The 12,977-nt window shown below is 27.3% G+C and overlaps 1 protein-coding gene across 2 annotated transcripts in view; it reads right to left on the bottom strand.

Annotated features, from left to right (window-relative positions):
• Positions 1 to 12,977, bottom strand: part of LOC126843971 (uncharacterized) — a 25,079-nt gene continuing 12,102 nt past the window's right edge. The window contains exons 1-11 of one of the 2 annotated variants that reach the window (XM_050581781.1): positions 6,590 to 6,632; positions 4,885 to 4,948; positions 4,754 to 4,789; positions 4,648 to 4,677; positions 3,718 to 3,774; positions 3,416 to 3,445; positions 3,314 to 3,343; positions 3,136 to 3,183; positions 2,757 to 2,786; positions 1,356 to 1,448; positions 1 to 356 (exon numbers count right to left, since the gene is read on the bottom strand). In XM_050581781.1, the coding sequence (XP_050437738.1) occupies positions 118 to 356; positions 1,356 to 1,448; positions 2,757 to 2,786; positions 3,136 to 3,183; positions 3,314 to 3,343; positions 3,416 to 3,445; positions 3,718 to 3,774; positions 4,648 to 4,677; positions 4,754 to 4,789; positions 4,885 to 4,942 (651 nt within the window). In that variant the 5' untranslated portion in view covers positions 4,943 to 4,948; positions 6,590 to 6,632 and the 3' untranslated portion in view covers positions 1 to 117. Of the gene's footprint in view, positions 357 to 1,355; positions 1,449 to 2,756; positions 2,787 to 3,135; positions 3,184 to 3,313; positions 3,344 to 3,415; positions 3,446 to 3,717; positions 3,775 to 4,647; positions 4,678 to 4,753; positions 4,790 to 4,884; positions 4,949 to 6,589; positions 6,633 to 12,977 lie in introns of those variants that run through there. The other variant, XM_050581782.1, reaches the window with a different exon arrangement.

Below are 12,977 nucleotides of genomic sequence, written 5' to 3' on the forward strand. Positions count from 1 at the left end.
TTGAATTATTTGACAACTTTGATATTCGCGTAGCACGCAAAAAAATATTTAAATATAATAACAGAAGTACTTTGTAGTTTATGTGTTATTTATTAAAAAGAGTATAGAAATTATTAATTACCATAACTCATGATTTATGGTTTTCCCTACATCCGAATGGTCTTCGTTGTTTACACGATGTATATATTTTCCTTGGTATGCGTATGATTTTATGCCATCACTTCCATGACCAATGACACAAGTATCGTCGGGTAAAACCATAGCAGTTTTTGTGTATGATGTTGGAAATTTTGTACTCATGAACATCCCTATGATTCGACATGTGAAGACAAAATCAATACCGTGGTAGTCTGGGTCTAAAAAAAAGGTTTAAAGGTTAGCCAAATTTAGCTTGCTGCACTGACAATAAAATACATAGTTGGATAAATTAAAATTAAGGCTAATCTTATATCCTCACCCAAGAGAAAAAGTGTATTGAGTCACAAAATGTAAATTTTACAGGAGAGAGAAAAATAAAATAATTTATTAATAAATTAATATTTACTAACTTCTTCTTCCTAAACTTATCAACCCCACACACTTCCTTATCACCCATCTGTATTACGTGGCCAGCCCTAAAACTTTTTCCAAAATTAAAGCAATTGTCACCGTTTTACTCTTACTAGTCCTCAGTCCTTTCTCTTCAAGCGTTTTTCACTAATCTTCATGTCTCTCAGCTAATTCTTCCGGACTTTCCCCCACTAACACTACGTCATCCACAAACATCATACACCAAGGCACCTCCCCCTGTATATCTTTCGTAACCTCGTCCATTACTCAAAAGAACAAGTAAGGACTCAACTCTAAACTTTAATGCACACTAACTCTTACACTAAAATCTTCCATTTCTCCACACACACTTTTCACTGTTGTACTTGCCCCTTCATACATTTCCTCTATGACTTTCACTTACACCCTTGGCAATCATTTTTTCCTTTACTTCCACCTCTAAATATCTAATTAATAAATAACTAACTAACTAGTTAAAGTAAATAAACTTATAAGGACTCTTAAGTGTACAAACGTCATATAAGGCAGTGAATTGAGGAAAATACCGGAAAATGAAATTTTCTTAACTAAATACCCTTTTGCTCTAAGGTACGGATATTAACCTAATAAAAAACTGTAACGGTGGAATAAAAGTTAAATAACCTGTTGAACTAAGTTTATAGGTTATTTAACTAGAAAATTAGTCGGACGATTTATTTGTGTAGTTATTTCAATTATAAAAGTAATGTGTTAACTGTAAAGTTTGTTGGTCTGAATATGTATTTTTTCCATTTAACTACTATTTGTTTTAATAGTTTATTATTTACTCATCATAATATCGATTATTAACAAAGCTAAAGAGGGTTTTAACAGATCTCTTCGTTGTTCTCCAAGACCAAACACACTAATTCGATCACTAGCTGAAAAAATCAATAAAAGTGTTAAACAAATTATAAATAATTTTGTAAAGTGTTTTTATTATGGCAATTTTGTAACCTCAGTAAACAAGGTAAAATTTCAAAATTACAAATTACATTATTCGATAAACACACATTAAACAAACACACAAATCGTTAAAATATGTTTTTCTTGGAATTATACGTTTACATGGTGTCTGATTAAAAAAAAAAATTATTCGAAAAATCTACCCAGATTTTCAACCCAAATAATATTTTATTCGACTAGTATGTTATTTAAATATAACAACTGTAAAATGACAAACTCTAAATGGTAATCCAAAATAGAAACTTAAATGAATAGTAGTTGAATCAATGTCAAATACTTTTTGTGATATTTTATTATGGTAAAAAGATGTGCGGCAACTACAATTATTGGCATAATTTTTCACTGACAATTTAAATGCTAGTAGAAATAAATATCGCACACAAATTTCGACTGTGAATACAAGCCATTCTAAGCTGATATTAGTTTTTATTAAAAAACAAAAAAAATCAAAAAATCTTGTTGTTTAATATTTGTATGGTAGATATAAATGGAAGTTAATTAAATGTATATTTGTGTTAGTTGTATTTTAAACGAATATATTTTTAGTACATATATGTGTTATGATTTAGATTAAAAATGATTTCATAATAAAAAAAATAACAAATTGTTTTTATAAAGCCATTTCTTTTGTATCCATTGGGTGTAATTATTTTATTATTGACCTTAAAATATTACTCAAAACATAATACAAAAAATGGATTGAAAACGTAAAAAATATACTGAAACTACAGAAAACTTTTTTTACGTTTCATTGAATATGAATTACGACGTGTTTGGCATTATATGTATCAATAAATAAATAAGTTGTATGATTGAAGATTAAGTTAAAAAAAATATTATTTAAATGAACAAATCTAAAACGTTTATGTGCAAAAAAATTTGATGAACAAATCATTTTTACACGTTGTGTTCAGGGTAGCGGTTTTTGAAGTTAAAACGTGTAACGTTATAAGTTTAAATGTTTAACGAAAGTATCATTTTTTTGCGTTCAGTTGGAGGTAAAGTAAAACGTTAAATTACAAGCTTTTAAACGAACGTATAGTTGTTGAACAAATATTTGTATTATGTTATGTTTGGTTTACTATCAACTTGTAAACTGATCGTTTTCATTTTAACAGTTTGTTCTTATTACGTTACGGAAACCTGGATTGACTTAAGATAGATTTCGAATAACCATCTAAATATTAAGCGCTTTTTACGACTGTCGAATAAAGCGTAATTACCTTCATGTGTAGCCTGCTCGTTAGTATAGCCTTTAACAAAAACATAAAAATATGCAATAAATAATTGTACGGTTATGGAAAATAAGTATTTTATTATATCTATGTATAACAGTAACTTTATAAATTAAGATTACACTGGCCAATTAATGAATTTAATTATTTATTTATGAAAGATGCTTCGACACAATTTTGTTGAAAATTACAAGTAACATGGATATTATATTTTGGCTGGGGTCATTCCAAAATTTGCTTAATGACACGAAGTGAAACATATTTAGTTTATGACTATGATTTCAAACCGAATATTTTTAAGCACAATTGAAATTTAACTTTCAGTTTTGTTACGTGTTTGTGAAATTATGTTGAATTTTATAATTACCTGAGTCTTGTAATACTCCTTGTTGCAATTGAATCTCTAATGCGTGCTCTAAAATTTAAAATAAAATGCATTTTGATATTTGTGTATTGTTATGGAAAAATTAATATGCATATGATTTTTCTCATAAATTGAAAACTAATGTAAAAGCCGCGTGTAATGTATTATTAATATGAATTACGAATAATAGGGTCGCCATCAATATTTTGTTCTGAAATTAAAAGGAAAACATTTTATACTTGTAAACAACTAACAACTATATGGAAATATTTTCAATTATTACCAGGTATTGCAAACATAAAAGTCAATTCCTCTGAAATTATGATTACAAAAATGTATTTTAAATGATATTTGACTTAACTTCATGTTCAATTATAAATTTAAAAGAGGAAGTCAAGGTAGAAAATACATGTTTAAAAATAATAATGAAGTTACATTTACAAATAAATATTGAGTGATTTAAATTTAATACTTATATTACTCATAAAATTGTACTGATAAATTGTTTTTGCAATTATTGTATTATTTCTAAAACATTTCTTCTACTAGCATACTTAATCGGTTTTGTTGTAAAATAATAGTTACTCATTGAGAATTCATTTCTTCGATAAGCAAAATGTTTTATTTTGTTCCGAATGGTGTCTGAAATAAACAAATAATTGATTGACTTAAAAAAAAAAAAATGAAATTTTAATGCGACATTATATTATGTACAAAAATGTTCTGAATAGAAGTACATTTTGAGTTAAACGTGACACTTTTGACTAGTGATAAACCATGTAGGAATAATTTTATTACACAATTATTCTATAATATCTATTTTAGATTATTAATAATATTGTACAAACTGAATTAATATATAATCATATTGTTCGTGTAGGAGACCCTTTTAAGAAATATTCTCTACACAAGTTGCGTTATTTGATTAAGATGAGAAGATGGAAAATGGTGGGACACATATTAAGACATCCAGAAGAACTGTACAGCACAATACTAGAGGGCTTGATTGAAGGAAAAAGATCACCTGGGTGACCTCGCATTACATTTATTGGACAAATCAAGAAAGATGCAGGAATTGGAAGCTATAGGGTATTAAAAGAAATAGCGAGTGACCGTGAAGAATGAAGAAGAAGAGTTGCAAACCAACCTAAGGGTTGAAATACAATTTTTTTTTTAAGTATATGCATCTATATGCATCCAATGTAGACCCTACTGTAGCTAGTCTATATGTCCAAACCCACTTAAATACATTTTCAACATGGTTTAATAACTGGAAAATCAACATCAACGAGACCAAATCCATACAATGGCAAAATCATACCACATCAAAACAAAGCAAAATATCTCGGCCTTATCCTTGACCATAAGTTGACTTGGGGACCCCATATTAAAGGAAAGTGAAAACAACTTAACAGTCGCTTACATATGATTAGACCACTATTTTTTTCGATTTAGATTGTAAATTTTCAAATAAACGCTATATAAAAAAAAATGTTAAGTACTAAAATGTCTTACTTCTATCAATATGTCTGTAAATCAGTATGTCTGTAATAAATTATGTATAAAAAATATAAGTCTTAGAACTTAAAAAAGTATTTTGCAAACAAAAAAGTGTACTGACTTGTAGTGTCAAGAACCTTTCTATCGGCTGGATCATCTGTAAAAAAGTTGAAAATTATTTAATTTTGTTTAGTTTTTTTCAAACCTCAAACAAGTACCTTAAGTAGGTACTTGTAAAAATAAATTACATACTATCAGCTGCAAAAACATATATAAAGGAACAGATCATTAACACATAGAAAACTTTCATTTTGGTCTGCAAACAATAATGCAAATTAAAACATGTTATATTAGACAGAGGTATACTTATAATAAAATCTAAACATTTATTACAGAGTTGTCTATGTACATTTTTAACTCCATGTAAAATTATTTCTTTATTATTATATTTACTTATTTACATTGCTCTGGCGTTTAGTTTAAACTTCTGTTGTTGTAAACATGCAAGTACAAAATCATGGTTCTCTTATATTGATGCAAAGATTACGTAACCTCAATATACGAAAAAGCTCGAAAAACAATTATTGACAAAATATGTATACTATTTTTCAAAGTTATTGTCGTTTCACGCGTTTCAGAGTAAGGTTAAATTGAATAGTTGTTTTCGATAGAAACTACACAGGCGTAGAGTCCTCTTAACTATGTCAAGGCGGATTTTGTTTGGTAATTGGTTACATTAAACACGTTTTATGCATTCATTCTGGTAGCCTAAGAACTCGAAATTAAATGTAGACAAAAGACAAATGACTGTTAAGCTAACCGTGTTAGCATTATAAATTGTTTAAGTTACAAGAACTGTTGGATTTTACAAATACAAGTTTCCAAGTTTTACTATTATTATTATTTTTTTTTTTTTTAAAACAAATGGTTTTTGACTGTATCATGTTTTATTGTTTATCTTTTTGAACGTTTGAGTTTGCTTGCATGATAGTACCTCTTTGTTACAAATATTACGTCAAACACAAATTTTGTATTAATATCAATAAAAATACTTTTATTAAATAGTTTTTTACCTTACTATTTTTTAAGTACTTAAACAATATGAGTACCCAACAATTTCTGGTGATATTATTCAGTTAGTGCAAAACACTTGTTTAAAAAATACATGAGCTTTTTGTGTTAAATGTGTAAACATCTTAGCGTTACTACGTCTGGAGGAGGAGCTAAAATAAATACCATATAAGTATAATATGGTATAAAACTAAAAAATTGCTGAAAGTCCTACACTACAATACTAAAAAACAATTCACATCGATTCTAAATACAATAAAATATCATAACTTTATACACCACTTGTATTAGGCCAGCAACATATAGTATTAAAAAATATTATAATATGTAGATGTCTATTTACAATATGTGTGGTATGGATGGAAAAACATTTAACATAAACAAAACATCAAGAAAATACGAACCATTTTTTTTTTAACGACTACGTTAAAAATTAGCATCAAAGCGCTTATAGCGTTTATTTGAAAGTGGTTTTACCACTTTTATTAAAAATAATTCCTGTAGACCTGTGATCTCTCCGTCCCTACTACTTTGATCCCATTGTGCCTCGACCCCACTGTACTGGCTTACTAGGATAAAATAACTTTCAAATAAACTCTTTGATACGTACTATTCTTACAATTCTATGCGTAGTTATAACCAGAGTTTTGCATTATTCTAATAAAATATATTTAAATAATCATCTAGATAACAAATTATTCAAATAAAAGTTTTTTTTAAAAAAATGTATTCGAATAATTTAAAAAAATATCATTTAAATAATATGCAAGCGTTTTTTTAAAGTAATTATATTTAAAATTATTATTCCGTAATATTTAATACATTTTACATTTAGAAAATATATAAAGCCAACAAATATAAGAAAATAATTTCGTATATTACTTACTAGCTGCTAAATACTGGCTGCTTCAATGGTTTTTACGACTGATCGAATGGCTTATATATTGCCGACCGAAACAATAAAAGATGTATTTTGCAGAATTGTTGATGCGAATTTGTTAACATAAGCAACATTTGTCATTTTTCGTTATGAATAACATATTTACATTACTCTGAAGCATAACACCAAGTAGAGTATAATGTTACATTTACTTAATATTGCAGTAGTTTGAGTAATAGTAAATACGGGGTCTCGGCGGAGGGCTATGTACACAATTTTAAACTTACAAAATAAATCGTGCAAACGATAACCGACGATAAACACGCAGTAATACAAGTATCAGATTCAATAGTTTTTTTTTAAACAAGTTAGAAAAGCTATTGTAATTTGAATGTGATAAATTACATTGTATCCACTAAGATACGTACATTAAATTGATTGGGCGTGTTTAATGTTTTGTCAATATAAACATGTATATATTATGTTCTTAACTATTTCAGACAAAATATGAACATTTTGCTGCAAATTATAGCTAATCAAAATTGATATTTTGCATATTAGCAAAATATACTTGAAATAAAACGATAACCTGGTTGGGCGTTTAAACTACTCTTAGTATCTAATAATAACGTAATTGTTAATAAATCCCAGCATAGAATTCAATTATTATTACTTTAACTCGAATACTGGTAGTAATAAGTAAATTTGAAGGATCATTAAATATTCCAAAATTCCGGATTTTTGGACTTAAACTTTAAATGTATAATTTTATACATTAATATACTAATCAAGTTAAACTCGAAAGTTTCAACTGTTATAGTTTCGCACTAGATATCCGTTTTCTGTAGCTATCAGGCGAAAACCAAAGAACACCACACAAATTTTGAAATAATTCGACGACATAAATTAATAAATGAAGAATCTATAAAATAAAATCGCCCATATATTTTAAGTGATAAAAAAACAACTGATTTTTTTTATTGTATTTTGCTTGTATGAGTATCATAACATACTTAAACATGAATAATGTTATATAAAACTATGCAAATTGTTATTGGGAATTATAACTGCTTTGAAGTTAAAAATGTGTAAACTCTTAAGTCATTAAAAATTATAAGTATACGATATTAAAGGGTGTTTTGGTTTTTGAAAACCATACCAGTTGTGGAAAAATATTGTATTAAGTTTTAGAAAAAGTATTCTTAGCGTTTTTGCAAAAAGAAATGTTTTTTTTTTAAAAATGCATTTAAGTGTAATACTTCAATTAATAATAATTAGACATATCTGCTATAATTATTGTAACATGGAGTGTAAGAAATAAAATTGATCAAACATTTAAATACAAAAACAACTGCAAAACAAAATATGTTAAGAAAACAATTCGATAAAAAAATAAGCAAATAAACTATACAAATTGTTTTTGTAAAATACGGAGATTCGTATATTATTCAACATTTGTGATACCTATAAAAACTTGTTTACATTACAACAGTTGCTGTGAAAAACAGCTTAGTTTTGATAAAAAAAAAACAAAATACAATATTAAATTACCAAATTCAAGATAAATGATTTTACAAAAACTCCTTTTAATAAGTTATAATTATAAAACATTTTTGATTTAGGAAAACGCAATACATTAACTGTATGTAAATTAAAAAAAATAGGTACTCGCCACAGTTATTATAACAGTAACAAGTAAAAAAAAACTCTAATAAATGTATATCTAGACTTTGTTCGGTGAAGGTAAAAGACTTATTAATTGACATTTAAAATTTAGCATACAAATAAAGTAAAATACAAAATATTAAAAATATTTTGTTTAATCACTTGTGTACCTAAATGTTTATACTAATTACAACAAATTACAATTAATAGCTGTTGGCATTATACAGCTTAAGTGACTCCATTAGACAAAAGTATATATATTTTAAAAATGTAGAGATACACGACTTTTGCAGTTAACGACCCAATTGTTGATTAAATTCTTACAAATGTGTTATTTAAATATAAAAACATATAAACAAATGTGTTATTTCACCCCTTATATGATTTAGCTACATGTAGGGGGTTATGTGTTTGCAATGAATGATTTTACAAAGACTATCCTGTAGGATCTTTAATGTAGTGGATGTCCTTTGCCTTCTACATCTTTATGCCGTTGACCACTTACGTGGTCCGCCTTTAGAGCCGGTTTCCCAAATCTAGGTCAAAAAAGTGCTCTTCTCTTCTCAGCTCAACTGCCTCGAAAGCCATTGGCTTTGTAGAGGAAACTCCTTATCCCGGGAGACTTTCGGTGTTCCTATAAGTCGCCTTTTACGACAGGGGGAACAACTTATGGCCTTTTTCTTTCCCGAGAGCCACACGGGCAATATTATTTAATTAAAAAAATTATTTTAAAATCCGTTAATAGTTATTGTAAAATCAGGGTCCTTCAATGCAAGATAATAAACAGTTCTAACATTTTAGTACACAAAATACTAATAAAATCAACTTGTTTTCGATAAAAGCAATAAAAGCCCTGTAATAGTAGTCTTTGTAGTACATAATGTAAAAACATAAAAATGTATAACGCCTACAGTTATTTGTCATTATTTATAATGCAGCAGTTTTTGTGAAAAGCCACTTTTTTTTGATAATATAAAAATTATAGAAATAGTTGAAAAATATTGTATAATTTTATGAAAGAAAATAAATCGTTAACAATTTGTGTAAACATAAGGTTGAAATAAAATGTATAACGCGAGTTGAATGCATAATATATTAATGACTAAACTTATAAGGGTTTTGAAAGTAATATTATGACTAAAAGGACGAAATAATATTATTCATATTATTATGTTAGGTGATGTTACAAAGTGATCAACTTATCGTTAACCACTTAATATCTCACTGGGTTTAATAAGAAAGTTTATTTTATCTTTACATATTGTTTTTATGCAATGAGATCTCAATTTTTCGTTATTTTTTTTTTTGTTTTTACTCCCTCCCAACTTGAGAGCATTTTTTGAAACTTTAATTGAACTTTATTGAAGTTACAAGTTCAGGGCAGGAGGCAACACCAATTTTGTTGTTAAAATTATCAAGAACTATTGTATATTAAATGTATATATACTTGAATTTTTCGTTTTGGATGAGTAGTTACTTAACTACATAAATTTGAATATTATGGGTCAGCGGGGTCCGAGGAAACGTTCGGCGCGCTGCTGATCGACTCTAGTGTAGGTGTTATTATGAAATACAAAATTGACTGTTATATAATTTGTAGAAGCAATTTTTCATCCACTGGGCATTCAGTCATAAGTTCCCACGTAATAAAGTTATCATTGATAATACCCAATACACAACAATACTGAAATAACGTACCTATAATTTTCGGTTGGTTAGGTCAATTATGCGTTATCACTTATCACTATTTGGTTTAATATCCAAATATCATAATTTTATTTAATGTTATGTGTTAAAACATACTAAATTGGTAAAAATATTGTAGATTGTCAATAATTATGTAATTACTAATTTATAGTTACATAGCACTTTATGTTATTATTCGGGTATTTTTTTTTTTAAACTTATTATTATTTCTTAATAAGTAACTTTGTGGTCTGTATTAAAACCTGCCTTTTAAAAAAATGTTGGAATTTTGTTTAGTGGTTTTTAAGTTTAAAAATGGTAATTTATATGAAGTAATAAAATAAATACTAACGAAATGTAAGAGCAAAATGATTTATTAATCAATCAAGACTACATTTTTGTGACATACTACATAGTACACACATGCATTAATTTAATAACAGTTAATAATATAATCAAAAATGTAAGCTCTTAACAATGCAAGCAATGATATTAACTTTTTCCCAAATAGGAAATATACGTTCTGAAAGTACAAAGTGTTATACATTTTTTTAATCAAACGAATCAGGTCAATTTAACAGCAAATATATTGAGAAAAATTATGTTTTCCACATGCCAAAAAATATTATTTCAAATTTTCGTGATTGAAATAGTAATGTAAAATTACGTAATACATTTAATTTTTATAAAAAATTATGTAATTTATAGTTGTGCAATTAATGATAGACTTCATTATTAGAATGTCTTTTCAATCGTTTTTGAACATTTTTCTCAATATGTTTAGAAAATATTTTTCTATTGTGTATTACTTAATATTTCCGCTTTCAATTGGACAGCTATATCAGTGAATGGATCCAAATGCTTTAACACTCTTACAACTTGAATGATATCACCTAATTGTACAAAGTTTATGGTACCTTGATATACTTTGTTTTCGAAAAATCCTCTTATCGTTCTCTATAGTTATCAGAATAAAAATACACATTAAAATGTGTATTACAATTTACAATTAAAACATTTTAATGGACACGTTAAGATTCATTTTCTAAACTAAAAATTTCACATTTTGCAAAAAACAGCAAATCCTCAAAATATTCATAATCATAAATATTATGTACTTGTTATGCTTACAAGAATAAATTCAACCAATTTTACATAAAATAATTGAAAGTTTGAATATTTCAAATATTCCCGCAAAAAATCGTTTTTTATTTACCGTCATACTATCGTCACCTATTATATATCGGGCGCAAATTACAGCGTCTTCTTCCCTAAATGTAAAACCTGAAAGAACAAAATTTTGTGTTACAATATTTTTATTTTTTATTATTTTAGCACTTTATAAATCACAAATTTATCTAATTGGAACTTGGGGGGGGGGGAGAGTAAATACTGAAAAAGTTCACTTCTTCACAATAAAAATTTGAAAAAACAAACCATACGAGTTTAAAGTTTGTATCTCCTTGTAATTATTCTTGGATAAGATCACTTTCAAATAAACGCTTTGATGCTAATTTATAAATACTGAACCTCACTTTAATTATTTTTTACTATACTGTTTTATACTGTGCTCGGTTTGGACTTAACTGGTTAGAAAATACTAACTACCGATTCGCATTGAATCGTGTATTCGTAAGTGATTTTATCAATTTCAGTTGTAAAAAAATCCTGTAAACCTGTGACCTCCCCGTCCCCACTATGGCCCGACCCCACTTTGCTCTGTCCCACTGTACTGGCTTTATTTTAAATCTGATCATGCATTTCATATTTTGCTAAACTTTCTCTTTTTAATATTTATATAATATAAATGCTCTTTCACTTTTTAATAGACTTGATTATTAAAGTGTCTTTTCAATAGATTTGTACATTTTACTCAACAGGTTTATTGAGTATTATCCTATTATTTATTACTTTCTATCGTTGTTTCTAATTCATCAAGGCTGGGGAGATATCCACGTGCGCCCGTTTCCCGTTTTACTTCGTCAAGTACACTTAATAAATCTTCGTAGTACAGGCCATTCGGCCAGCAATGTCCACTGACTATTCTTTCTATGTTTTGCTATTGGTATAAAAACAAAATGTACTCATTTAGTTCTATTTTAAAATTTGCAAGTTACACTGTTCCTTCATTAACCAAAAAAAAAAAAGCCAAATTTATTAGACATATAATATGGCTTGCGAATTTTTTTCAGCATAATAACATACATTTTATAGTAGTTAAAGTTTTTTTTTTTTGTTATCGGTAATTGGTTATAAGTGAAAATATTACGTAAATAACTCTTTGGTAAGAAAATGTAGAAAGGAAAACAATAATACATTTTTTAAAAAATATTTTACATTTTGTAAATTGTTAAGCAGCAATCTCGGCATTTTTTATTAATCATAAATAATAAGTACTCGTTATGCTTACAAGTTGTTGTTTAGTAGGGCCAGCACCTTGACATTGCATAAAATAAAATGCCACGCAAAAAATCTGTATCACGGTTTTTGAAAACATTTTAAATATTTAAACAAGAAACTAGGATTCAGAATATTTAATTTTTTTTTTTGGAAGTAAAAACTGTTTTTTTGAAATACTCGATAACAGTTCCTATGACGATTTTTAATGTTATGGGAATATTTTATTATTACTTGATGACTGTGATTCAAATAAGGTTTTCCCGAATATCCGCAGTACTTACTACAAGAAAATATACTTATGGAATGAAAACAGTACCAAGTTTTAACTGTTGAACCATGCAATTTGCTTTAAGCAACAGACATTTAAGAACGGTTTTATTTGCGTTGTATGGCATTCATAATACACGCAATCCTATTCTGTTATTTTTTTATGTTCCTACTTATCACATTTTAAAACTGTTTACTCATGTGCAAAATATATGCATATATTTTCAACGTTTATCGATAGTGCCCTATTTAAAGAACATATCTAGAATAATTTAGAATGGAACAATAACACAAACAAACAATTTTCTTAAAAATCTGCTGTTAAACTTTTGTAAAAAAAAAACTGTGAAAAATAAACCTAATATCCAAAAATAAG

This window comes from Adelges cooleyi, unplaced genomic scaffold, assembly GCF_023614345.1.
Source record: "Adelges cooleyi isolate 19-005CV unplaced genomic scaffold, UGA_ACOO_1.1 ACOO_flye_CR_arks_rails_tigmint_CR_PRNA_580, whole genome shotgun sequence".
NCBI classification, from domain to species: domain Eukaryota; kingdom Metazoa; phylum Arthropoda; class Insecta; order Hemiptera; family Adelgidae; genus Adelges; species Adelges cooleyi.